Source organism: Alexandromys fortis, unplaced genomic scaffold (assembly GCF_014885135.2).
Source record: "Alexandromys fortis isolate MF-2015 unplaced genomic scaffold, M_Fortis_MF-2015_v1.1 scaffold_141, whole genome shotgun sequence".
In the NCBI taxonomy this organism is placed as follows: domain Eukaryota; kingdom Metazoa; phylum Chordata; class Mammalia; order Rodentia; family Cricetidae; genus Alexandromys; species Alexandromys fortis.
In genome coordinates, this window is record NW_026068060.1 from 1,225,575 (window position 1) to 1,252,213 (window position 26,639).

The 26,639-nt window shown below is 52.7% G+C and overlaps 1 protein-coding gene across 2 annotated transcripts in view; it reads right to left on the reverse strand.

Annotated features, from left to right (window-relative positions):
* Positions 1–26,639, reverse strand: part of Nfatc2 (nuclear factor of activated T cells 2) — a 107,737-nt gene that overhangs the window by 64,329 nt on the left and 16,769 nt on the right. For both annotated transcript variants that reach the window (XM_050120182.1, XM_050120183.1), the window contains exons 2-3: positions 21,995–23,027; positions 17,840–18,011 (exon numbers count right to left, since the gene is read on the reverse strand). In XM_050120182.1, the coding sequence (XP_049976139.1) occupies positions 17,840–18,011; positions 21,995–23,027 (1,205 nt within the window). The remainder of the gene's footprint in view (positions 1–17,839; positions 18,012–21,994; positions 23,028–26,639) is intronic.

The following is a 26,639-nucleotide window of genomic DNA, read 5'->3' on the forward strand; positions in this document are numbered from 1 at the left end:
GTGATTCCCCCACTTAAAACTGGCCGATGGCTGTCTTGTAAATAGAGAATCCAGTTCAAATCCCAGCCAGGCCCCTCGAAGCTCTGCTGGTGTCGCCTCTCTGCAGCTCTGCCCACCACTGCTCCTTCTCCATTCCTCCCAAAGGCAGCTGCACGCATCGCCGCCCCGCCTCAGGGCCTTTGCACCCACAGTGCCTACAGTACCTACTATCTGGAAGATGCCTGCCTGCACCAACCCCAGTCTGACTTCTTGTCATCATTCAGATAGCTCCCGGAATGACAACATCCCCGGAAGGGGACTCTCCAAAGGACCACAAGAGAAATCCCCACCTCGTGTTTTCTAAAATCCTGCAATGAACGCACTTCCCTTTGTCGTGAGAAAAACTGAAAAGCAACCCAGGCGCCTCACACATTCTTGGGCCGCAACCTCAAGAGCCTCGAATCTTTATCCTGTGGGTCCCCAACCCCACTCAACCTGCAAAGCACAGAGAGAAGAGAACCCTTCTCCCTATGGGCTGTAGAGATGAGGCGGCCAGGGCTCAGCTCTGATTCTCCTTGACTAACGTACTGCACCGTGGCGGGCAGGGAGAAACTGTAAGCATTGCAGGGAAAGTAGGAGAACGGGGTGTCCTCCTGTGCATGGGGAGACTCTCCAAGGTCACAGTGGCCGTCCATCACCAGGTTCTCCCCTGCGCGTATCCTTCTGCATGCTTAACAAGCCCCGCCCCCAACTTGGATCTGTGGAAAAACAGTAAAACTTCGGTCTAAACAAGGCAGGGCCTTCTGTACCTTTAAGATCGTGACTGTGCTGGGTCAGCACTAAGCACATCTTCACTGCTCTTTCTCCCTGAGGCAGGGTTCTGTGAAACCCAGATGGCCCTGACCGAGCAAAGAACCTATACTGCCCAGCTTTCTTTGCGAATGAAGGCGGCTGAGCCACGAGATGAAGCCACTTAGCAGACATGCATGTGACTTGTCGAGGGCTCCTGAGTGGAAGCTGACCATGCTTGGAGTGGAACCCTCTGCTCTGCCTCCCTTCCACAACTTGAACGATTAAGTGCAGTGGGCTCCAGCTGCAGCAGCCGCTTTGGTGCTGGAACAGGAGGCTTCCTGACAGCTTCGTTGTACGTTGGACTACCCAGATCTAGACTTGCTACCTCTTCTCAGGCATCTAATCAGCAGTTATTTGGAGTTTCTGGTTGATGCAGCTAAACCTAAGCCCAGCCAAAAGACCCATCACCACGGCAACATGCCACTCCAGGCTGAGGAGACACCCAAGGTGCACAGAGCATATAATGTGAGTGTTGTCTCTCCATGGACCAGCAATGCCTGTGTACACACCTGCTCTATGAAGGGCTTTTGATTTCATTTTGCTTTTGAGAAAGAGTCTCATGTAGCCCAGGCTGGCCTCAAACTCACTATGTAGCCCAGGATGACTTTGAACCCCTGATCCTTCTGCCTCTACCTCCAAATTGCCATGATTACAGGTGTATGGAGTACCACCCTGGTTTCAGCAGTGCTGGGGATGGAACCCAGGGCCTCCAGCATGCTAGGCCAGGTCTCTACCAACTGCGCCACAAGCCCATAAAGGGAGTTTTTAAATTGCTACCTCTAAAAAGCCAGACCTGAGAGTCCCCCAGAAGGATGCTGCCATGAACAGAACCACAGCGGGAACCGACCCCGTCGCCGCTGCTGTCTTGCTAGAACTCTGCCCACAGGGGTGGGACAGGGAAGAAGGTGGCTGTCTGACCCTCACGGGGGTGACAGTGGCGCTCACTGGAAATAAAATCCATGCTTACTTTCTGTCTGGTTTCCGAATTGCTTTTTCCTGGTCCTACAGTGCCAAGCCTGGCAGCTTCGCGATGATTTAAAATTCAAGGCAGCTACTGTTTGCTGAGCAGTGTCTCGCCAACAGAAGTGCTGTGCTGGGGGAAAATGTGTACAACGGGGGTGAGGTCTGTAATTAACCATAATAACAGCGGCCGCTCGTCACATCCTGAGGGCCTGGTCAAGGCTGCCTACCCCACTAGGGACACTATCAGTTTACATGAGAAGCAACTGAGGCACAGAGAGGGTGAGCAATTTGTTCAAGATCACACAGCTAGGAAAACAGTGACCAGGCCTAGCTCCATACCCCATTCAGTGACTGCTACCTTGGTACCAGGGTCAAAGTTCACCCACAAACAGCCAGGACCTGGACTCCCAGATGTCAGTCAATCTCCAGCCGTTATGGTCTTTTGCTGGGGTATTCATTATTCAAAATTTAACACTTGTTTCCTATCTTTACTTACAGAAATGATTTCAAAAGATACTTCCGTCTCTACTGTGAGCAGGATAATGAGTCACAAATCAAAACTGTCCATAAAACAGAGGTGCCAAGGCCAGCGAGATGGCTCACCAGGTAAAGGATCTTGCAGCCAAGCCTGAAGACCTGAGTTCAATCCCCAGAACCCAGAAGATAGAAGGAGAGAACCACCTCCTATAAGCTATTCTCTGACCCCACACATGTACTGAGCCATGTGGGCACTCCCACAAACATGTATGCATATGCACATGTGCGCAAAATAAGCAAAAAAGGAACCCTTACTTATTAAAGCAACGATAAAGGTGCCACGGGTTATGATGGGTACAAAGGTTGACTGACAAACTAACATTGGCTCTACCCAGTTTGTACAACACCAAGTTGCACACCTGTCTGAGAAGGTGCTGCATCCTAGTATATCTGGGGTTGCAGAGCTACACGGTGGGAGGTCACTGTCACCGAGAGAGTTAAGAAACCTGCCCAGCTTGCATCTCACACTGGGGTGCTTGGTGAACCTGTGCAGAGGGCTAGAGCTTTGCTGCTGAGCCGTGGCTGTAAGAAGAGGGAACGCGTGGTGCACCATGGGCTGGAGGAGGGGGAGGAGGGGCTAGAAGAAGAACCGCACCTAACAGAACAGTTAATGCACCTTTCAGAAATTGCCAGGGTATTCCTCCCAGCCGTTTGTCTGCCAGGGGTCCCCTCTGCTGTAGGATGTGTCCGTGGGGGTAGACACTGAGGGTTGGGGCAGGGGAAGGGCTGAGATGTGGAGGAGCTTGCCCGCTCCTGTGGGGTTTGTTACCAACGACAAGCCAGTCCTCTGCCCGTGGAGCAGGAAGGGGAGCGTGACAGCCACTGCTGTCTCTGATCACACCATTTCCTCTGTGACAGAGATGGACTCCGCAGTACAGAGATGGTGAAACACAGATGGGGACCCAGAACGTATCCAGCCAGGGGACACAGCCTGACTGATGCTCAGGCTCCTCGCCCCTCCTCATAGAGCAACCTAGGATAGTCTGATCCCTTCTGTCTGCCACATTAGTGCCCCCGGTCTTCTGAACACCTGTACCCACCACCGCATGGTGAGTACTTGGCAGAAGAGAAGGGCAAAGGGGAGAGAAAGCAAACATAAAAGGCAGATGTGGTGACTCACATCTGCAGTCCCGGGACTGGGGTAGAAGAGCTGAAACAGGAGGATTGGTGCAAGTTCAAGGACAGCCTGAGCTACAGTCTGAAAAGAATAGAAAGGTGGCTACTTTTACCAAGACACCCATGTCAGTGCTCCCTATAGTCCCCACCCCCAGGAGCCCAGGGCTGGCTCCCACTCCCTTCAGTCATCCCCAGTGCAGACACAGAAGGGTGGATCAGTCCACAGCCCTGAGCACGGGACAATGAGAGGGTGAGTGTGCGTGAGTGAGCCCTGGCGTGTGGCAGGCACCGGAGACACAGTCATCCATCACCCTTCTTGTTGAAAAGTGGGAAAACAAACAACAAAACCAGGCTGACCCCACTAACGAGAACCAAACACAAAGCCTAGCACAGAGCTTTCCTCTCCCTGCACTTCCCTTTTCCCTTTTCCGGCCGGGAACCAGCCACGGGCCAAGATAAGGGGCTGTGGTAGCAGAGGGGTTCAAAGACACCGCGCAGCGGCACCCAGAGCCCAAGGGCCAGGCCGGGAGCTTGGAAAAGCTTTAAACTCACTAAAATCACGCAACCCAGGGAGGAAGCGGCTGGCCGGAGGGCGAGCGGCTTCCTTAGGAGGCTTGCTTTTAACTGGCTCCAAGTGGCATCCGCACTGTCAGCACTGTCAGCCGCCTGTCAAGGCCAGGGAGCGCCTTTCATGTCCTCCCCCACACCCCCGTCCTCCGCAGTGCCTAGCGCACGGCATCTGTGCTGGAGGTTGCAGCCTGGCATTCTGGTCACACAGGATGCGGATTGCTGGGCCTCTGGTAACCCACTCCCCATTTCTCTAAAGTCACTGAATTCATCTGGCCCCAGCTTTGTCACCTGGACACCAGAGGAGACCCTAATAGGAGCATAGCCCACCCCACATACATACCCCAACTGTGAAATGGGGCACAGGCTGCGGCGTGTCACACGAGTCCGATGAGAAGAAGCATAGTGTTCTGTTCACAGTGCACCCATGCAGACCTGGCTTGTAGAGCTAATGCCAGCCCACCAAAGGTGCTCGACACACACTCCCCATCTTCCGCAACCACTCTACTCTGCCATGGGCCACTGTGGCATCAGCCAGGTCAGAGATGCGAAACTGAGAATCAAGTCAGAAACATGGCTCTGACTTTCCAGATGGGGACCTGAGAGGGTCTTGGGGGAATGTGGTATTTCTCTTATCCTGCGAAAATGCCCCACTGCCGGAGCTCAGGCTGGGCAGACAGAGCAGTGGTCACCAAGCCCAATGCCACCACCAACCAGAAGGCTGGCCAGGCTGCTTCTCTAGGAGGAAGCAGCGTCCAAGACTTCTGTCACCCATGCTGATCTCAGCCCCTGCCCCTGGGCAGGAAGCTCCTCACTGTGCAGGAGGTTAGCACAGAGGAGACCCAGGACACACCGCATCTCACGGGCAGGAGGGTAGCACAGAAGGGACCCAGGACACACCGCATCTCGCGGGCAGGAGGTTAGCACAGAGGGGACCCAGGACACACCGCATCTTACGGGCAGGAGGGTAGCACAGAGGGGACCCAGGACACACCGCATCTCGCGGGCAGGAGGGTAGCACAGAGGGGACCCAGGACACACTGCATCTGGCTGCTGTCACTGTCAGGCCCAATCCGCACCTCAGCTCAAAGACACATAAAGCTGGGAAGCACCAGCCACACAGCTGGACGGCAAGTCTCTGGGAATAACACAGACACTGCCTTGTGGGCTGTGGGGACGGCTAGCAGGGACAGCTCTTACACAGAGTTCCAAGAACTCAGTCATCTTCATCCCCAGCACTGTCACTGATTCAAACAATCCCACTGTCAAAGGCAAGTCCAGGCATTGTTGCCACAGCAGCAGCTCCTTCCGCATGCTCAGTTTGGGGATTTTCCTTTTCCTTGGCAGTGGAAATCAACCCCCAAGAGCCATCCCCTCTGCTGCTAGCTTTTTCACTAGACTACCCATGTGAGCTCACTCACCCCATTTCTGCCTCAAGTAACCCGCAAGCTCCCTGCATGCAGCTGACCACTGGGAAATGCTTGTCTGACTATGAACGTTGCTGTCCCAACCTGGCCTGGGTTGAGAAGACTCTGGAGGGGAGGGAGGGTGGCATCGTGTCCTCTGCAGCTTGGCTGGAGTCTGAGACAGGGTAAAGAGTCTCCCACTGAGAAGCATCACTCCAGCACAGCTCCAACAGGGAATGGGAGCTGCCCAAGCCAAGATCCACAGCCAGGTCCCCAACAAGGCGTCATATCAGCTTCCTCCTTGGCTGCTGTGCTTCCCAAGGCTTAGCACCCTACAAACCACTTCCTAGGGTCCAAGGCTGGGTACCCAGGCCAATCCTACCCTCAACGAGAAACCTGACAAACCCACCGGAAATAGATCCAAATAGAAATCATAATGAGAACAAGGCCGCAGCCAAGATGGTGCGCATGTGTGAGACTTGCTTTGGGAATACTCAGACTTTTTTTTTTCTTTTCTTTTTTTGATTTTTTAAAAATATTCTATTACTATGTAGTCCAGGCTAGCCTCAAGCTCACAGTAATCCTCCTGCCTCCCATGTACTGGATCGGAGTTGAGTGCACTGAGCCAGTACACTATGAGGCTGTACTGTTTCCTCCCCAAGATTCCTGCTGAAAGTCCCTGACTTGGCCTTCGTCCTGCTTGGACCCTGCTCACCAGCCCACAATCCTATTCCCTATGGACAGTCACTTTATTCTGCCCTGTGCTCACAGAGGAAAAGAGGGAAGTGAGGAGGAGAGGGTGCCTCAGAGCAGGAAGGAGAGATGAGATGGGGCAGCCTGCTCACTTGGCACAATGAACAAGCCTGCTCCCTTGTTTGGGACCCCAACCCGAGCCCAGCCCTAAAAGCATTAGTTGAAAGTTAAAGTTAGCCACACGCAACATCGAAGCCCCAAGGGGAGCTTGGTCTCAAAGACAATGCTCTCTTTGACTGTGAACCGCAAGGGAACACCCACGGCATACTTCTCGATTAAAAAAGGAAAGTGAAAAAGAAGGTTTTCTTCCGTCTTCTTCATCTTATAAAAACTGACTTGTGCTTACTTCACGAAGCCACAACTTCTGTTACCCTCAGGCCAGCCCAAGGCACATTGGCTGTGGAGATGAGGGCCCTGGAAAGCCTGGGTACGGCCTGGTAACCCAAAGTGCCCTCTGTGAATCATCGCTGCTTCCTTCCTCCGCTTCCTTCAGCACAGGAAAGCCACCGAGGAGCAGCCAGCCTCACACGCCCGCCCGCTGCCCAACACCCAGGGCATGGTGCATCCGAGAGACCCAGGCAGGCGGAGCTCTCCAGGGTCCCAAAGAAACAATGGGAACCCTCATTGCTGGTTCACACAGCAGGTTAAACACCTACTATATGACAGGCGGAGAGATGATGGGTGGGTGGGAGCAGGATGGGTGGGCAGAAGGAAGGACCAGACTGTAAAGAAGTTAAACACAAACAAAGACACAGAGGGTGCCGGGGGGGGGGGGGGGGGGGGGAGCTGTCTTGCTCAAAGNGGGGGGGGGGGGGGGGGGGGGGGGGGGGGGAAGAGCGGCTGCTGACAGAGGGAGCACATGAGGCAGCCACCGAATGGTGCAGACAAGGACTGGGGCAGGTGTCTCCATCTCTGCCTCTAATGCCTGCTGGTTGCACGGTGACATAAAGTTGTATAGTAGCTGGCTTCCTAGTCTACACAGATTCAAACACACACTATTTGGTGCCTCTGAAGTAATCACACAACACGATCACTGCTAGCCAGTCTCTACCTTTGTACCAACCGAAATACCTTTCTGCACACGTCTAGGAGGCACCAGGCAGAGCACGGTCTTAACAGTTCACAAACAGGCAAGGCTTCCGCACGACAACCAATCCGTGCAACTGCAAACTCGATGGCCCACACAGGCCCACTGAGGGGTTTCCCGGGCTGCTGGGAGCTAGCTCCTCCAGTGACTTATAAAAATCTCAGAGATGTCACATCCAAGTTCACAAGGAAACCAAAACCCTAGGTCAGTCCCAGAGATAGACAAGGGCTCCTACCTCTGCTCTGATGTCCAAGGTGGATCAAGCAGTGGTCGCAGAGGCCTTGTGCTGAGTTACTCCTTTTCCACAGGGCTTTCTTTGAAGATGATGGCACCAATCACTCCCTCCCTACTCTGCAATTCTAACTAAATGTCACCTTGGCAGGAAGTTGCTAAGCAGCAGCATCCTCGGCATCCCACAGTCACCCCTCCCCCACTTTCTTTTTTTTCTTTTTCACCTCAACAGACTGTAGATTGTATATCTCCCTCCATCAGAAGTGAAGGTCTGCTTGATTCATCCTCCCCCACCCCTCTCTTTCTTCTGCTGAGGACAAGATCAGACATTCTTCAGGTTCTGCAGACCACGCTGTCTCCGTCAATCTGTCATAACAGTACCAAGCTACTATAGATGTTATTTAAGTGAGGGGGCATCGCTGTGTGCCAATACAACTTTATTTGGAAAGGCAAGTGGGGACCGTGCTTGGCTACATGGTCTGGAGAGCTCTCCTCCAGAAGGACACATCTCAGGCTCTGACATGCACGTGGGCACTTGGGGACCATGGGCTCTCTTCTCTGCAGCCTGCACCTCTCCCAGGCTCTCAGGGAATGCCCGAGCCCCACCTACTGTGAGCATATAGAGCATCTAGCACAAGGCTGGGGACATGCCCAGGACCTAATCAATACTCGCTAAATAGCAGAAGCTGCCAAGAAAACAGTCCTTGCCCTGCACCGCGGGGAATTGCTACACTGCACCCACACACCACCCTCTGGCAACCCTGTGTCCCTGTGCCACTTTCTCATGGGCAAAGAAGAGGTAAGCAGACGTGTGGTAGGCAGGGGTATGTGGATGGCTTAGGTGGCATGGCTCGGCTTGGGAACAGGTTCCTGGTGCAGGTGACAAGCATGGCTCCACCATGACTGTCAGATGCAAAGATGGGATCCCAGCAGAGGCCCTGGAGTGTCAAGGAATGTGAAGCCTCCAGAATTCCTGCTGAGTCCTTTGGACACATTGATGCTGCTGCTGCTGCCTCTGATAATGATGGTAAAGACAATGGATTCAACCTCAGGGCAGGGAATGTTCTAGAAGGTGACGACCAAGGCCTCTGGAAGAGAAGGCAGCCACCCAGGTTGCAGGGGAGGCTGTCTTGTGTGGCACCCTCAGTTCTGAGATTGCCACCATAGACAAGCACACAGTGTGTCCCCATAGGAACCAGAGTAGCCTATACTTAGCCCTGTGCCACGCTAGGCTCTTTCTCTCCAACTAGCCATTGGAGAAACCGAGGCCACAGACTCTTCTTCTTGTCACACCACAGCGGGCTGAGGACACTATAGACAAGTCCCATATGTGTTGAGGCTCAGGTCTGTGGTTACCGTTTGAACCTAGGACAGCATTACCACTGGGGAGGTGGAAACTTCAGAGCCAAGAGCAGGCTGTGTAGAGTCCCCATGTTCTTTTCCTAGGCCTGGACAAGCTGGGAGCATCCTGCCACCCACACCCAGGAGCCTGCATTGCCCTGAGGTTCGATTGTCCCACTACACTGGTTGGTGTCTGTCAACCTGATATAAACCTAGACGCACCTGGGAAAAGGGACTCTTGAGAAAACACCTCCATCAGATTAGCCCCTGGCCGTGTTTGTCTAAGGGGAATTTCCTTGACTAATGATTGACATGGGAGGGTCACTGTGGGTGGGGCCACCACTGCACAGGTGGTCCTGAGTGACACAAGAAAGGAGCTGGGCGAGCCATGGAGAGCGAGACAGTCGGCAGAGTTGCTTCATGGCGTCTGTTTCAGAGCCTGCCTCCAGGTGTCTGCCCTGAGCTTCGTCAATGATGGGCTATAATCTGTGAACTGAGATCACACATAAACATACACACACACACACTCATGCACACACACACACACTCATGCACACTCACGCAATGCACTCACATATACTCACACTCATACACACACACACACTCCCCATGCTGGTCTGGGCCAGTATTTTATGACAGCAGTGTAAACCTAAGACCCACCTACACTTGGGAGCAGTCTCTGGCCAGGTCACCCAATCCAGGCAGAGAAGGAAGCAGGAATCAGGGGGGCAGCAGCCTCTATCCAGCCTGTACTCTAACATCCTGGCAAGCACCAAGTAGGACTGGATTGAAGTAGTTTCTTTACTGGACTTTTCGAATACCGAAGTCCTGGAAAATTATCTCTGGGGCTTTACAGATTTCTATTTCTTCTTTGTGGTCTAAGAAGTTTGCTCCTGGGCTTCTGAGCCAGACCACCCAGGGTTCAGCTTGTAGCTCACCCACTTCCTGTGTGACCTTAGGCACATTACCTAACCTCTCTGAGCTTTCATGTCCTACCTTGACATACCAAGAGGCTTCTAATCTACACAGTGGGAGGTCTCTGAGCAATGCCCAGCTTTCTTTACTGGTCAAAGACCATCTCCTCCCCACAGGGTCATCAAATACCCCGAGAAAGCTTGGGTAAAGCAGAGAGCCAGGTGTTAAACCTAGGAAAGCATGTTCAAACACAGGCCGTCAGTAGCACCCACCAGTTAGGATGGGTGCCTGTAGTCCTTCGTGTTTCCCTGTGTACGACAAGGAAAAATGAGGTCTGGGGACAGAGACCAGTGACTGCACCCGCTAACCACACGGGAGGCCCCGGTTCAAGCCCCACACCAACAAAGCGGGGTGGAGGAGGGGGTAAGGAACATATGCATGCACACATATGTACATAGTTATAAAGAACACATCCACATGTGTGTATACACGTCTATGCAGGTACAGGTCCATGCATATGTATGGTTACATATAAAACATACCACTTCTGTGTATGTTTATGCCCATGTATATACGCTCACAATCCCCTCCTAGCCTACACAGCGGGTGTGGGGATCACCAAGAGCCAAGGTTGCCCACAGGCAAGATTCCAAATTCAACACCCTTAAGTTGAGCTGCGTGTCCCCTGACTCCCTGAGGCTGGGTTGTTATCTGGGCCTGGGACGGTGACGGCAGTGTCACCACACCACAGAGCACAACCTTAGTACAGGCCTCGCTGTGGTACCTCTGAATCACGCGTACAGTGTAAGGCAATGTCCACGTGAGCCCCAGCACTGGCAGCTTTGTCCTCACAGGATGCCATGAAGGGAAAGTGGGGGACACAGCAAGGTATCTGGAGCCACTTCACATGCGCCTGTATCGTGCTGTGTTATCAGTCTCTGCAAGGACCCTGTGAGGACACTGTTAGCGTCACCCCAAGGAGACCAGCGTCATCAGAGAGAGCAGAATCCCGAGAGCTCCGGCATCCTCATCTGTGTGACAGCTGCTGGGCTGGGGTGTGGTGCGGACAGGGTGCCACCAGCCGGGGTGAGGCCCTGGCCCGGCGTGCTGTTCCCGATAAGGCACTCCATGGGGAAGTCCCTCCGAGCTCTACTGATTTCCTCAGTAATAAAGAGGAGACGGCAAATCCTGCCTGAGCCAATACACACATGGAAGCCTGCTAGGCTCTGACAGGGACTCCAAGGGGGCATTTGTGACATTCTGACATCCATGATTGCCCCGAAACCCCCGAGAAGCCATCACTCCCATTAACCCACCCAACCTCCACTGTCCATTTAGTGAGAGTTGTTGACAGAGCTGGAATCACCCAAGTCAGCTGGGAGCCTCATTCAAGGCACCATTAGAAAATGTCACCTGTTCAGCCCGGGCCTCAACCCCACACCCACTAAACCCACAGAGCATCTGAAGGCTGGCAAAGGCCAGACGAGGACAGGGAGCTAGATTTTCAGTGCACACATCCTGTGTGTATGTGTGCAGATGTGTGTGCATATGTGTGGTGTGTGTATGTGTGTGTGTGCAGATGTGTGTGCTTACATATGCGCATGTGTGCATATGTGTGGTGTGTGTATGTGTGTGTGCAGATGTGTGTGCTTACATATGCGCATGTGTGCATATGTGTGGAGTGTATATGTGTGCGTGCACACGTGTGTGGGTGTGCTTGTGTGTGTGTATGTGCATGTGCTCCACGCCCCTGAGTGCATGGGTGCGCATTCCACAGCAGGGTATGTCATCTCCCTCCACCACAGTCTACCTTGCTGTCTTGAGACAGCTCCTCACTGAATCGGGAGTTCACTGATTTGGCTGGGCTGGCTGGACAGCAAGCTCCCAGGATCCTTCTGTCCCTGTTGCCCTATGCTCAAGCTGCAGGCATGAGCAGCTATCCCCAGGTTCTTACACAGGCACTGGGGATTTGTACTCAGGTCTTTGTGTCTGCAGAACGTGCTCTTTCTTACCACTGAGTCAGTGGTCACTCTCTTTGAAGAGCTACTTAAACCAGAGACTCCTTTCCCACAGGCTCCCCAGGGACCCCAAATAGGGATGAGGCGAGGGCAGAGCCTGACACCCAACTTCTGGCACAATGCCCACTACCACAGCCAACAGAGCACCCTGCAAGCTGCTGTAGGAGAACCTTCTAGAAATCTGTTCAATTCACTCATGTCAGCCCCTCTCCCAACTGGAGCTCACACAAGTAACCAGATGCCACTCCATGTTTCTTTTCTGTGCCTGGGTCATTTCACAGTCACCTGGGAGCAGCAGGCACCATGTGGGTGACAGGTGAGACTAACTGCCAGGTACCATGTGAACAACAGGTGAGGAGACTAACAGGCACCATGTGGGTGACTGACAGGTGAGGATACTGACAGGCACCACGTGGATGATTGACAGGTACCACGTGGATGACTGACAGGTGAGGAAACTAACAGGCACCCATGTGGGTGACAGGTGAGGATACTGACAGGCACCACGTGGATGACTGACAGGTGAGGATACTGACAGGCACCACGTGGATGACTGACAGGTGAGGATACTGACAGGCACCACGTGGATGACTTGACAGGTGAGGAAAGTAACAAGCACCACGTGGGTGACAGGTGAGCAGGCTGATGACAACGGCCAAGTCAAAGCCAAGGCCAGGCTCTGGGGCTCCTTGGCTTGGGTTTTGATGTGGGAGTGATTTCTTACTAATAAAGAAACTGCCTAGGCCCATTTGATAGGCCAACCCTTAGGTAGGCGGAGAAAACAGAACAGGATGCTGGGAGAAAGAAGCTGAGTCAGGAGTCGCCATGATTCTCCCACTCCAGACAGACGCAGGTTAAGATCTTCTCTGGTAAGCCACCTCGTGGGCTACACAGATTATTAGAAATGGGTTAGATTAAAATGTAAGAGCTAGCCAGTAAGAGGCTACAGATAATGGGCCAGGCAGTGTTTAAAAGAATACAGTTTCCGTGTAATTATTTCGGGCATAAACTAGAGCTAGCTGGCGGCTGGGAGCTGGGGCGGCAGGGAAGCGGCCCGCAGCTCCTCACTACATTAAGTTCCCTTCACTTCCCAGAGCTTCCTACAAGCTGGGACTGAGTCTCCTCAACCTGGTAAGGGTAGAATCTGATCTTCTGTGCCGCCAGAACAGCCAGACACAGGGGGCCAAGCAGCGCTCAGAAAGGTCAAGCTCTGTCCTAGCCCTGTCTCACCGAATCTGAGGCTCACTGATTCCACTAATCTATCTGTCCAGCAAGCCTCGGGGACCTTCCTGTCTCTGCCCAGCCCAGGGAACTGAGGTCACAAACATGCACAACAACCCTGTTTGCTCTAGGCACTGGAGATCCAATTCGGGCCTTCATGCTTAGGTGGCAAACACTTTACCAATAAGCCATCTTTCAGCCTTCACCTGTCTTGCATGTGTGTGCACACATGTGCTACTGAGAACCAAGCTAAGGGCCTCCTGTCCTCAAGGCCCGCACTCTTAACACTGAGCTGCACACCAGCCCCGTGTCCTGACAATTCCTGACAAGTCTAAAAGATGAAGTCCCCCATAAGTTACACCCAGCACCCTAGAGCCAGCAGAGGCAGAACCCTTGACCTACACACCCTGTCCCCTTTCTCCTCCCAGTTAACCCCACAGCCCCAGGTTTCTGACCACATATGCCCACATCCAGCCATCACCAGAGCCTGGCTGACATCAGGCCGGTTGCCTGAGTGCCGTGGCCCAGTTTTGTTGCCTGTAAAATGAGTATAGTAACCCTACCACCTATGCTCCAGGGTGTCACCGCAGACTAAATAGGTCACTGAGGAGAGCTCACAGTGTCACTCCTGGGACAGCACATGTGCTCACTGAGAGCCTGAGACTCTCACCTCCTACTTCCTCCCTTTGGGAAGCAATGGCTTCTCTAACATGCTGGGGGTCTCTACGCTCTGCCTAGATGTAAAAGAAATGTCTCACAGGGACATTGTCTTCTAAGAGAGACGCAAGGCACAACCCTCCTCCCTGAGTGTTTTCTTTTGGGGGGAGAGGAAGCTCAGCCCATGCCATGGCTCCATCACTGTAGGATCTGCAGCTGGACCCTGCTGTCTCCCTCTTCTGCTCACCTTAGATGTGGTGACCTGGGGTCACCACAACCACAGCAGTCCCCAGGCAGGTCACACAGCCGCAGGCAGCCCACGGATACCCTTGACTGTGCAATCTATAAAGTTTTGACTAAACTACTAATGCCACACAAAGGGCCGGGTACAGAGGAGAGGACAGAGGCAGGATGATACAGGGGTGGCGTCTCACAGGGACTCAGCATTTGCAAGCTGCCCCACCCCGCCTCGCCCTGCCCTTCCGATAAAAAGTCTCATACAAGCTGCCTCCCACGTACACAGAAAATGAAGAGGAGACTACATGGACGGACAGGATGACATCACCTTACACAGTCGGATGGCAAACAAGGATCTCAGCTAGTTAGCCCAACCAGGAAGAAGTGCCATGGGATGCATGTGGGGGTCAGAGGACAGTCACTGGCACTCAGGCTGTCAGGCTTAGCTGCAAGCCCCTGCCGAGCCATCTCACCAGCCCTCACTTTTCTTTTTATTGGGTTTGTCATTTGGGTCATCTCTGTGGGGACATAGATTAAGAAGCTTATGAACAAATAGTCCCCAGCCACCTCGGGGCAACCCATCCCCAGGCTCTACTTCTTCTGGAGTCTCAGTCAGGGAAGCCCATCCACTCCTCTCTCCCACGCAGCTGAACCCCTACCCCCATACCCAGGGTTCCATGAGCCTCCGCAGATTCTACCCACACACCAATTCTACCCTGACAAATGACCATCAGCAAGACCCACTTCCTGTCACACATCTAAAAAGGAAGCTGGGAGTCCTGAGCTCACAAATTTATCACAGAAGACCACACAGACAACTGCCTGAGGGGTGCTATGCCCCAGCCTCACCAGGAAGGGGAATCCAGCTGGCTTTTCTCTCCTCTCCTGTAGGGATTCAGAGTGAGTGACAGACTGAAATTCCACAGCCTGACAGGAGGAGCCACCTAGACAGGGGCTTGGGAAATAGTCTTAGCCCACAAGACTGAGACGAGGGGGCAGCCAGGTTAGATGGCAAAGTTCTGAGAGGGCCCCGTGCGTTCTCCAGAATTCTTGAATCTGCATCCAGATGTGGTAGGGTTGCAGGTGTGCCCACCATGCCCATTGACGCCGTGCTGAGGCTGGAGCCCCGGGCTTCCTGCCTGCAAAGTGAGCGACCCCACCGAAGGAGCCACCTCCCCAGCCATAAAGACTCCCAGCTAAAATCTGCTTCCCATGCTAAAACCCGGGGTGTCCCACACTTCATTTTACAGTGAGCACAGTCCAATCAATGAAGTTTTAAAGAATAATCCACCTAGTATCTTTTGAAGAAAATGAACAGACTCCAGCCTCTGTAAGCTCGTGTTGGGCTTTCAGAGTCACAGGGCCAGAAGAGGCATGTGAACTTTGGGTGCAGAATGGCGAGCTTCCTCTGGACTCAATATCCAGCCCCCTCCCTCTCTGGAACTTTCCATGGCCCAGCCCTGGATGAGTGGTATAAAAGCCCCGTTGAGAGCTGGAGTACAGGCCTCTGTGATCCCGGAAGAGCGGAGAGGTTTCCTCTGTCTCTCCCTTGATCTCAACCACTATCATATCTGCTCCTATTTCTGAGGCCAAGCTGAACCCTGCTTCTCACATGGCCTCCCGGCCACAAGCCTCAGCCAACCGAACTCAGTGGTGGCATGATTCTCCGGCCAGAGTCAGCCAGAATCTTCAGGGGAGCAGGACTTGGGCTCCAGTGAGCTGGCAAGAGGATCAGAGCTGACTGACGTCACAGTAGGTGTTGCCGTGAGGAGAGAGTGTAGCCAGGGGCATGGGCACCAGCTGTCTCTGGGAGTGGGAAGTCAGGCTGAGGCAGCCACGGACATGCAGGTGACAAGCAAGCCCTTGAAGCAACTAAACAGCAACGACCTTGCCCAGGTTTTGAGACCTCACCCTGACACAGATAGAATGGGTCCTGCATGGTGTTTCCAAATTGTCCATCTTTGTGTCGAGTGTTGCTGTGTTTCTGTCAAACTCAGAACCCAGAACCTTGCCTGGCCCATAGCAGATGCCCAGTACATGTGCCAACATGCACAGATCCCTTTGAAGGGGTCTCCCAACCCCCTTCTTCCTCTCAGCTCCTGCTCCACGTGAGAACCTGAGTTTTCTGTCTTCTTCCTGCCCATCCCCACCCCCAGCCCCTCCCACTATGGCCTGGGCCCTGCCTGCCCTGGCCCCTTGTGTTCCAGCTGCACCAGCCTCTCTGTCCCTCTCAAGTGCCCTTCCTCCTGGGCTCCTGGGCACTAGCTGTCCCCAACCCCCAGTGTCCTGTGTCCTCAGCCCCAGCCCCTTCCTCAGAGAACTCCATTGACCTCTGCCCCCTCCGCAGCCACTCCTGTTTTACACAATCTTCCCCTCACAAAATAAGCACACGACTCCTTGCTCTTCCTGGATTCAGAGCCAATGCCGCCATCAGATGGAACCCCCACCCCCACCCCCAGCCGATAGGACAGACTTTAGCCTCCCTGGCTGCTGCAGCTGGAATCCATGGGAGAGATGTCAGAGAGAAGGCAGTCTCTCGTGAACCTCAAGGCCGTGGCCAAGGGCTGTGCAAACACAGGGGTGACTGTGATGGGGACAGCCAGGATCTTAAGAGGCCGCAAGTGGAATATGACTGGCAACTTAGCTCTCCCGCTCACCCAGCGGAGCGAATGCTGGGAGGAAGAAGGGAACGGGGCATCCTCAGGACTCCCCCAGCCACTTAGGGTCCAAAGCCAGGGCTTACCCATGTCCACCAGAAGCATATTGCCCATAGTAGACCCCAGGCAGTGAGACACAACAGAGGCTTTCCCACAGATGCCCCCGAACCAGCCAGCTGTGCAGTCACAACACATGTCCAGACAGGACTTGGGCTGACCACCTTTAGAGGCAGATGACAGAACCTAGTCCGTACCAGTCTGTACTGGCGCCATGTCAGAGCAGAAGTAACACCACAAGCTATAAAGGGGGAGGTGAGGCTAAGGGTCTGGGGACAGGAAGAAACTGACCCTAGGGCTGCCAGGTCAGAGCACACGCTGTGCCGGGATTTTTCTTTCTTTCTTTTTCCCCCCTTTTCTTCTTGGCACGTAATAGATTAGTCGTACAGAACAATGGGTTCCATTGTGGCTTTGTCCTATCTGTGTATCAAGGGCTTTGATCAGCCAGGAGTCCTGAACTAGGGGAACACACCCAGTGCACTTGGGGAGAACTTTAGCATTTGGAGGTCTGTTCGTCTGGTCTCTACTCCTGATTTCTAATTTCTAAGGAAGTTTCGTCTGGCCTGGAACTCACAGAGATACACCTGCCTCTGCCTCTGCCTCCTAAACAACCAAGCTTAGCAAAAATCTGCATTTTCAAGAATCCCCTCCCCTCAAGGGTGCTAATGGACACCCTGTCCAGGTCTCCAGCACATGGTAGCTCTCCTATTAAGACAGATACTAATAAACAGTTACAGTAACTTAAATTCTGGTTAACTGAACTGTGTGGGTTCACCAGCCAGAACCTAGACACCTATGATACTTCCTCGTTAACCAGATTGTACAATTTGAAGAATATTTCGATTCGACTACTTTGGAGGGGGGAGGAATATCACACTTCTGTCCCTGAACAAATCTCTGGTTTATCTGCAGGTCACAGAAATAAGAATGTTGATCAGGAAAAAGCAAGCAGAAATACTCATAGTTCTAACAGCTCTGCCAAGTCCTAGCAATCTCTCCATCAAAAAGAAAAGGAAGGACCATCTTCCAGATGGACATCACGTTTCCTCACCCTGCTCTGGAGGCCTCCCCGCCTCCAGACTGTGATTCACCAATAGGCTCTCAACACTCACAACATCACACATCTTTCTCCCTCCGAGGAGTAAGGAAATGAGATGTGCTTGGCCTCACAAACAGCAGCAAGGCAGAGTGACGTCTCCTGGTGACAAGTGTAGGGCACAGAAGTAAGAGCATTTGAGTCCATACCTGCACCACAGGGTGGCCTCCTGTCGGGGCTTTGACAGCACCACGGCTGCCCTCCGTCTCATAGTGGGCCCGGTGATGGGGCTTGGGCTGGACCTCGATCCGCAGCTCATAGGAGCCTGACTGATTGGAGAGTGGCCACTCTAGTGGAGGAAGGGATGCAGTCACAGGGATGCTGCGGGGAAAACAGACTGGGTCACGAGAATGTACAATCTAATCAGTCCATCTGTACACTAAATATAAATGGCCCCTTTCTGGAAACTGTGCCCAGGGGTGGAAGAATAAAATGCTGAGGGCCAGAAATTGCTTAGTCGCGATGAGGGAGGTCTTCACAAGCCAAAGGACCTCTGCTTACTCTCGTTCTCATCTAATGAAGACAGCGTAGCTGGCTTCCTGGGGGATGAAGCTAATTTCAATTTGTGTTGGTTCCTGCATGTTTCCAGTGACTGGCTTCTCCTCTAGGAATCATGGAAAACCCAACATTAAGCTCTCAAAACATCCCTCTGCCAGAACACTTCCTCTTCCAAAGGGCAAAGGGCATGTCACCACTTCATCACAGGCTTAAGTACTTCTCTCTTAAGCACAGTCTGCTACAGTCAAGTGGCAAAGAGACCAGCAGATAGTGAGAGTTTCTATGTTTGATTATCTTGATTAGCTGTGCATTTGGGAGTGAGTTCAGATCCACTCACAATCACTAATTGATGAGCTATTGAGCAATGGGTTCTAGAAGCCAAGAGAGGAATCTAGCTTGGGTATGTGTGAACCAAACCACGTGAACCCAAAGTGAAGTGAAAAGGGACAATCAATACCATGACTAGGGTTCCATACCCAAGTTCAAATTCCAGCCCCAACACCTACTCCTCTGTGACTCCCTAGACCTCAGTTTTCCTCAACTGTGAAGTGGGCATACTGAAATCCTATGAGGATCATAGTATCAGAATGGTCAATGACCATTAGCACTAATGGTTTTCCTTGAAAAATGCACACACGTGTATAGGCATACACACCATACACATACATATACATGCATGTACACACATGTACATGCACATGTATATACACATGTACATGTGCACACACCATACACATATATAGAGATATGCATCTACACATACCACATATCCTTATACACACTACACACACATGGACATGTACACAATGCACATAGACACCCACACCACATACATGCACAGACACACACCACACATATACATATGTACACATGTGCATACACACACCACCACACATGCATGTACATGGACATATAAATACACATACCATGCTCATATATACATATATACCACCTGGACATGAGGCACACATACACATTATATATACATATATATCACATGTACAGAAACATATACCATACACATACACACACATATATATATATACTATATATGCACACCAAAACACACATACATGCACACATCACACACATACACATCATTTTCTATGGACTTTCTGATTTGGCTATGGTGTCACACACAGAGACCAAACTTGAGGAGGGGCCTTAAGTTTCATTTTCCTGGAGTCTCTACACTGCCCAGTATATACAACAGCTACTCAACATGGCTTAGAATTATGTTGTTAAAGCGTCAACCAAGGTCTTGAAATTCTGCCCAAAATCGTCCTTCTGTGCCTCAGAAAACATAAAATGTTACCTAAGATCACAGAGTGAGACACAGATTGGGCTCTGACTCAAGTCCCCTGACTCCAAGCCTAGGATGTGCTCGCATCTCCACACTGCTCTTGTCTTACCCACTTCTAAATGTGCCTGAGAAAGCCTCCATGGAGTGACTTAGAGCCAGCCTGACATTGGGCAGGATCTCAGAAAATATTAAATGGGAAGGTGAGATAGATGCCTGGGTGGCTGGATGGATGGATAGGTAGGTGGATGGATAGATGGATGGATGGATGGACGGACGGACGGACGGACGGACGGACAGACGGATGGACGGACAGACGGACGGACGGACAGACGGACTGATGGAAAGGTCAGTGGATGGGTGGATGGATGGATGATGAGATGGATGGATGGATGGATGGATGGGTGGATGAGATGGATGGGTGGGTGGATGGATGGAGAGATAGGTGGAGAGATGGAGGGATGGGTGAATAGGTGAGCAGGTGGGCAGTTTCATTTCACACGAGACTGACACATTCAAAGATTCTCTGAAATGGCACACACATGGGTTCCTGTGGCACACCTGGATTTGCACTTAGAGCAAAGACCATCCACCCATCAAGCCTACTCTTTCCCGCTCAGGGCAGCCTCTGAGGCGCTGACAAGCACAGCCGGGTTTCACCCACTCAATTCAATGCAATGCTTTATCAGGGAAGTTTCCGTTTGCTAAAGCAAGTACTGTGTGGGTAGCACAGGGGTGATGGTGACAGCTAGGTCACCTGTGCTGCAGCTGTCAGAGAGGGCAGAGAGAAAAGGACAGCGCATGTCCCCCTCAGCACCCAAATGAACACTGTTTAAAATGCCAAATAACACCAAGCCAGGTTCACACAAGGAAGAAACAGGATGCTAGACAGAGTTCTGCTGGCACACAGCAGGCCATTGGTGGTTACCGATGTCATCATTGCCACTCCATGAGATTACTCTCCTGGCACATGTCTGTCAGCAAAGAAGTCCACCCTAAAAGTCCCCTCACCAGCAGAGAAGCCCTTTCTAAAGGTTCCCTGTAAAAACTCGAAGAGTCAACTTGAGCTCTGGAATCCCACAAGAGACAGGCCACTAGGAGTGCCCAGGTGATCTTGATGAGATTAAGGTGGGAAGATTCACCCACTGTGAGAGGCGCCACTCCCTAGGCTGGGATCCTGAACTGTATAAAAAGGAAAAAGCACGTTGAACACAAACATCGGTCTCTCTCTGCTTCCTGACTGTAGTTTTTTTTTTTTGTTTGTTTGTTTTTGTTTTTTTTTTTTTTTTTTTTTTTTTTTTTTTTTTTTTTTTTTTTTTCGAGACAGGGTTTCTCTGTGGCTTTGGAGCCTGTCCTGGAACTAGCTCTGTAGACCAGGCTGGTCTCGAACTCACAGAGATCCGCCTGCCTCTGCCTCCCAAGTGCTGGGATTAAAGGCGTGCGCCACCACCGCCCGGCTTCTGACTGTAGTTTTTTTATGTGCCCTGATCAGCTTCAAGCTCTTCCCACTTTCACTTTCCCACCGCAATGGGCGGCACCCTCGACCTGTGGGCCAGAGTAGACCCTTAAGTGGCCTCTGTTGGGGTGTCTTAGGGCAGCAGCGGGAAAAGAACACGATGCCAGCAGCTGCCCCTCTTCGGAGTGCTCACTCTGAACGGGCTCTAAGCCAGGACACTGAAGTGTGTTGTTTTATCTAATTCTTAAAAACAGTCACTATGAGGTAGGCACTGCTAGTATCCTCATCTCTCAGGAAATGAACAACAAAGTCCCAAAGAAGGGCTCAGTAAACGGGGTTGGGGTGGGGAATCCTGATTGATTAGTGATGCCTGCTCTGGGAACAGTCGAATTATAATTGTTTATCAGTGTCTGGCACAGGCACAGCAGACAGTAGCACAACGCTCACACACACACACACACACACACACACACACACACACACACAGGCAATGGGCAATGGGTGGCAGAGCCAGGACACACATTCAGTCCTCACATGTCCTCACACGTCCCAAAGCCTCTCCCCTGTGAGCCACACTCATTGCTTTGGCCTGCCGGGTTTTTAAGCTATTTGAGGATTGAGCCCTGTGTGATGTATTGTTCTTTGGGGCTCCTCGTCTCTGAGAAAAATGCAAAGGCAGCACAGATGTCCTCACACATAGCTCCTCTGAGAGTAAGGAAGGGGTGTTCCATACTGGGGTCCACACTGCTCTATGAGGGAATCCAGCACATAGTAGGGACTTTATAAGTACTTACTGAGTGAAGATGATGTGCCCTAGGGGACAGCCATCAAGCACTTAGTACAATAAACCCCACAACCACCTGCTGTAGCAGAGACACCCATGGGCAAACTGAAGCTTAGGGAAGTTAACGTCCTTCTCGGTACTTACAGCCAGCAAATGTCTAAGCCAGGATTTAAATGACACCCGTGTGACTAAATTCCATGTAAATATCAAGAAAGCCAACAATTAGAGGGCACTTGGGCACACACTGCTCTCAAAGCCCCACTCACCTGCAGATGGGAATGGCTGGCACCAGCTGCTTGGGCCAGCTGGGTGGTACCAGCAGGATGGACTCAGGAGCGGAATTCCTCCTTTCCTCCTGCTCACATGGCCCCAGGAACTCCACAGCTGGGTAGATGTGACGGGCCAGGCCCGCCTTGGACGGGGCAGTGGACACGGGAGTCGGGTCAGGACTGGTCTTCCATATCTTGGAGGGGATCCCGCAGGGCGAGTCAGTGGCCAGGCTGTTGAGGGCTTCCATGAGAACACCAGAGCCAGCCGTGGGAGGGTACCCAGCGGGGATGACGTCGTCCTGGGGTGCCACGTGAGGCGAGGGCTGTGGCGAGGGGCTCCGGGAGCGCTGGGGTGAGGATGTGGGCAGAGGGGCAACCAAGGTCTCTGCGCACGAATGCCTCCGCTTGGCACCGGGTGAGGAGGAGCGGGATGCCGGATGGGGCACGGGCGAGTGTCGGCCCTGGCAGCTGTCCTCGTGGCTGGTTCGAGGTGACATTATTGGAGAGGTTCTGGGGGAATAATGAGTAGGGATGTTTTGAAACTGGGGACACACTTCGTCGGTCCCGGCGTTATTGGGCGAGACACAGGGCGAGGTGTAGGGGGAGAAGGTGTCAGAAATGAAGCTGGCAGAGGAGCCGCTGCTAGCGGGGCTCAAGCAAAGCGGTTCGCGGTAGGCCTCAAAGCCGGGCACGGGCAGTGTGAACCTCGGGCTGGCAGCCATGCCGGCCAGGGCCAGGGCCGGCTGCTCTGGGGGCAGGCCGGCATCTCTCCCACGGAGGGCCCCCCCTGCCTGCATCAGTTCGTGGGATGGAGTGATCTCGATCCGAGGGCTCGGGCCCGAAGCCCCTGCTGGCTTGGCCGGACTCAGAAAGTTCTGGAACCCTATCCTATCCGGGTCTCCAAACCGGCCGGGGGGCTCGCCAGAGAAACTGGCAAGGGGGTTGACAGGCTTGAGGCCATAGTCCTGGACATCATCCGGGTATGCGATTCCGGAGGGTGAGCTGATGGCCTTATGTGCGTTCTGTTCTTCTGGAAAGAGAAGGGGGAAGGGGGGTCTTTAAGCCTCTAAAGCAGAACTGGGGTACAGAGTTACAGTCACGGGTGGGCATGGTCTTCTGTCACTAGCTGGTCTTAATACCCCGCCATGGAAAACCCTGAGCTTGCCACAGGTAAAATGAAGCCTCTGTGTCCCAAATTCCCTCAGGAGAGTCCAGAATGACAGGCACCGTGACACCAGCTGTGTATGTAGCTGGCTGGAGTGTGGACGACAAACTGGCCTAGCAGCCAGCGTCCACAGTCAGACCTTAGATCACCCCTCAGAAGTGCATTTTAGGGGCTGGAGAGCTGGTTCACTTGCAAACTGCCAGCCATGAGAGTATGAAAACCCAAGTGTGATCTCTAGACCCTACATAAGTCAGGCATGACAGTGCACGTCTGTAACCCCAGCACTAGAGAGGCAGAGATGGGGATCCTCAGAGCTCAGTGGCCCGGTAGTGCAGCCAAATCAACAAACTACAGGTTCCAGGGGAGACCCTGTCATAAGAAATAAGGAGACCATTTGAGGAAGACATCAATATCTGGCCTCCATATGCATGTACACATATGTATGGGCACACCCATGTACACCGTGCACATGAATGTGTCTCTGCACAGAGGCACAGTGAATGTTGTTAAAGTGAATTTAGTTTCTCCCATTGCTCACAGCAGCAGAGACCCGCAGCTGAACCAGGGCTGCGATGACCTCGTCATGTCACATGTATGATATGGCAAGACATGTATGATGCAGAAGGCAACAGGGCCTCTAAGGTCCATGGAGTCTGTGTTTGTCGGAGATGTCCACACCCAAGTGCGAGAGGCTTTCTGGAACCAGGTTCCCTGCTCCTTCATATCCCTTTATAGATGTGGCCCAGGAGGGGACAAGAGTCCCCAAAGACATAGAATTTGCAGACTCACAATTCCTTCAGAGGAGCCCCTTGAACCCCAAAAGTCAGGATCATGGCTACAGGGTCCCCAAACTGTTAATAGGAGCGAGTACAGAGCAACCTAAACACCTCTTTAGCATCAGGGGCCAACTTGGGTTTTTGCTGTCCCATCTCAAGGGCCCACCACAGCAGATCACGTTGTCCAGTCACCTTACTCTGTGCCTTGATGTCTAAGCCTGACCCCTTACATTCCTCGTTAGGGAATTCTGCAGAGCCACCAAGGGACGGCAGTCCTCACCGCCCCTCACCGACTCTTCCTCCAAGCCTCCCCCTTCTCCATCAGTAATGGGGGCAGCCTTGGCTCCTCCACTCTCATGCCTTCTAACTCAGCCACCAACAAACCTTGACCTCTGACCTGCCAACACACAGCCTCAGTCTTCCTGGTAACGCACGTCCATCTTGAGCCAAGCCCCCTCTTCTACCTCAGTCTCACCAAGTCCCCTCTGTCCAATGTCCACTCTGGAAACTGCCCTTCAGTGTTTCCTCTGGCCCTTTAGATAGGGCCTGAGGTCATCATGGGCCAGTCTGCCCCTGTCACCAGCCGGTCTCATCACTCCACCTGTGCCCAATGCCCCCCAAACAGCTCAGCACGGGCCCCACTGACCTGAGTCCTTGAGAGAGCTGTCTCCTCTCCCTTCAAGATCTTCCTAGGAATGTTTCCCTTATTCTGTGTATCTGTTCTGCCAGCACCTCCACAGACTGCCCTCCTAAAGATCGTCTTCGGCCTCTTCTCTGCCACTTCTCCTTTGCACCCACTGCTGGCTCCCATCGCTTCGGATACATATGTGTTTAGTGAGCCTGTCCTGCTAAACCAGGGCCAAGCAAAACACACCCCAAGGGCCCACATTTTGTCTGCTGATAAAATCACCATGTCTATTCGCATAGGACCTAGCTAGGGCTTGCCTCTTCACCGAAACAGCAGAGCTGAGAGTTTTGGCAGGGTCTATATGAACCACAAATCTTAAAATATTTACTCTCTGGCCCTTTATGGAAGTTGGTACTTCTCTTGAACTCTAAGCTCTGCCGAGGTCGGGTCCACATCTCACTGTGGGTTAGTATTGTTTGTCCGGCACCCACCACTGTGCCTGGCACTTACAGGCCTCCACACGCGTGTGAAGTGACTGAATACATAAAAGAATCATGCCCAGGGTCCCACAAGCCAGGAGTGGGGTCTCCTGCTCTGGGGAGCTAGGGTAGCCACCCTGGTGACTCTTGGCATTTCTGGGCCTTTTCTGGGCCACAACAGAGGGAGTGTATTCCAACTTAGCTGAACTGACTTCAGAATGCCCAGATGGTACTCCCATTCCAGATGAGTGCTCCCATTCCAGATGAGTGCTCCCATTCCAGATGAGTACTCCCAAAGGGCTGCCCACCACTAATAACATGAGGACTTGGGCCAGCATGGTTAGGGTCTGTCTGTCCACCCTTAACCTCTCCTATCTTAGGGCTCCAGGCAAGGCAGGGTTTGGAAGAGACCACCTGCTTCCTTCTGGCCTCAGGACTTTGCAGTTTTCTGTTCCCTCTGCTTCAACAGCTCCATCCACCCATCTCTGTGGCACTAAAACCCACCCATTCCTGCAGGCTCTGCCACTGTCCCTATTCTCCCACAGCTCACTCTTCCCAGGGGTGCCCGCTCTAACCCCGTATGTCTCCCAGTTCTGGGGAAGTAACTGTGGCATCAGCTACTGACCATCAAGTCTGCCGGTCTCCTAATCAGAGATGCCATGAAGTACACCGAGCCTCTGCTTCATGGGAGCTGGGACAAGGTGGGCCCTCGGCAGAGAGGAAGGCATCCCCATAAAAGCCACCTGGGACACTGACGGCACTCCTTCAAAATGTCACTGCCCAACCCACGAGGCAGAGGATGTCATCTCTAGGGAGGGGTGACTAAGTAGGTAACATCCATCAAAATCCCAGATGCATCCCAGAGTCCTTAACACCATTCTCAAAACTGCATCCTATGTGGACACTCCTATCTCTGGGAGAGGGATAAGGGGTAGGTCAGTGTCTGCAGCTCTGGGGCTGGAGGAGGCTCTGGCTCATCCCAACAGTGACCAGGAAAAGTCCTCCTGCACCAGACAGCAGTGACCACCGAGATTCAGTATCAAAGAAAGAGCAAGGTGAACATGAGGCGGGGAGGGGCACACCTGTGGCGGGTGTGCATGCACACGCAGAAGCCGGAGGAGGACATCAGGTGATCTGCTCTGTCACCCTCCACAGTGTTCCCTTTGCGACAGGTTCTCCCACTGAACTTTGAACTCATCTGGTGGCCACCAAGCCCCAGTGATACTCCTATTTCTACCAAGCAGCACTGAGATTGCAGGAGCGTGGAGCCATACCCCACTCTTTTATGTGGGTACTGGGATCTGAACTCGGGTCCTCATGCTTACCTACTGAGCCATCTCCCCAGCCCTGCAAAAAGGAAACTTTTTGATTTGTGTATTATGCGGAGAAAATAAACTTAAATTTCCCAAACATAATTAGCTTCTGTGGGGCAGGTGGCAGGGGTAGGGGTGACATGGAACATAACATGTGACAGTGAAACTCTGCTGACACGGAGGGAAACAGAACCTAGCCCTGCTCTGCCACTGACTGGCTAGTGGCAGAAGAAAAGTCCCCACCCACTCCAGGCCCCGCGGCCTCGCTTAGAAGTGGGGGA